Source organism: Lipotes vexillifer, unplaced genomic scaffold (genome assembly GCF_000442215.2).
Source record: "Lipotes vexillifer unplaced genomic scaffold, Lipotes_vexillifer_v1.1 scaffold519, whole genome shotgun sequence".
In the NCBI taxonomy this organism is placed as follows: domain Eukaryota; kingdom Metazoa; phylum Chordata; class Mammalia; order Artiodactyla; family Lipotidae; genus Lipotes; species Lipotes vexillifer.
Genome location: NW_006773945.1, coordinates 352,922 through 354,330, shown reverse-complemented (window position 1 = coordinate 354,330; position 1,409 = coordinate 352,922). Strand labels below are relative to the sequence as shown.

At 53.6% G+C, this 1,409-nt stretch overlaps 1 protein-coding gene across 2 annotated transcripts in view; it reads right to left on the bottom strand.

The window, feature by feature from the left end:
• Window positions 1–1,409, bottom strand: part of INSC (INSC spindle orientation adaptor protein) — a 129,264-nt gene that overhangs the window by 26,600 nt on the left and 101,255 nt on the right. For both annotated transcript variants that reach the window (XM_007448577.1, XM_007448578.1), the window contains one exon: window positions 100–271. In XM_007448577.1, coding sequence (XP_007448639.1) covers window positions 100–271 — 172 coding nt within the window. The remainder of the gene's footprint in view (window positions 1–99; window positions 272–1,409) is intronic.

Sequence of the window (1,409 nt, the reverse complement as noted above, 5' to 3'; positions counted from 1 at the left end):
GGGGGGTGGGTGGACAGGGAGACCTTCCTGTCCTTCCTAAAGACAACTGTGACAAGGCCCTCCTCACCCAACAGTACCCTCCAGCCCCGGATGACTCACTAACGAGAGCTGTCACAATCTCCTCCATGCTCTCCAGGAAGCTGCTGAGGTGCTGGGTGAAGGGCAGGTGTGGGGAGGTGACTTGGGCGACCACAGCCGCAGCCTCAGCCCGCGTGGCTTCTGAGTGGCTGTCGTCAGTCAGGATGTCGGCCAAGCACAGAACGCCATCCACCTGCCGATGAAGAGAGGGCACAGCCCTGTGCATCCTGGGAGAGCACATGCTCAAGATAAAAATGAGACAGACTCACAGTCCAGCCTGGACCCCAGTGACTCTGGGGGCTTATCCTTTGGCTCCAAAGAGATCATTGACTTCCCATGGCATCTTAGATAGTGGACATCAGCAGGCGTCCAGGGGCTAGGCCAGGGCATCCACCACAGCGAATTGTAGTAGAAAGAACAATCTCTTAGAAATCTCACATCCCTGAGTTCACATCCTCGCTCCCTCTCGCTTGGTCACTCAGCCTCTCTGAGATTGTTTTCTCATCCACCAACAAGGTGTGAGGAGTTAAAGAGATGAAGCAGGTGATGCTGGATCCAGAAGCGATGTTTAACAACGTTGGCCCCCCCCTCCCCTCCTTGGGTCGGCAGCAGGCTGAGCTCAGCATCTTTCCTCCCGCATCTTGTCCTCCACCACCTTCCCCCGCAGAGAGAGGGTTGCTCCCCTGGAGGCCTTGTTCTCTCTGCCCCACCAGAGAGAAACAGACCTGGGCAGAGTGGAACCTGAATGCCAGATAAAGACTGCAGCTTCCAGTTCTGCCCCAGTCGGACCTGCTCTTGGCATAGTAACTTCTGCTTATTGAGCGCTCGATATAGGCCAGCTACACTGTGCATGTGTTACTACACCATTAATCCTCATAACAGCCTTCTGAGGGCAGTGCTGTTATATACTGCGTATGTGTTATTATACCATTCATCCTTTTAATAACCTTCTGAGGTCAGTGTTATTATTATCTTCAATTTACAGATGAAGAAACTGAGACACAGAAAGGTTCATTGACTAACACAAGATGGCAGACTTTAAAAGCAGTTGGTTTGGGATTTGAACCACAATGGTGTAGCCTCAAAGCCCATGGTTTTGAAGAGGCATCACACTGCCTTCTAAGACGTGACACCTGAACTCAGACCCCAGCCTCCAGCAAAGGTGAGCAGGTGAGATTTGTTTAGAGAAAAGGCAGTAACTTGCCAAGGTTAGCTCAGCAGTGCCCCTGCAGCCCTCCGACGCCCCAGGATACCCGCCTGCCTGGGGACCCTGCCACCAAGGTCCAAGGAGACCTTCCCTTGTGAGGGGTCGGAGGGGGGAGGGGCGAGGC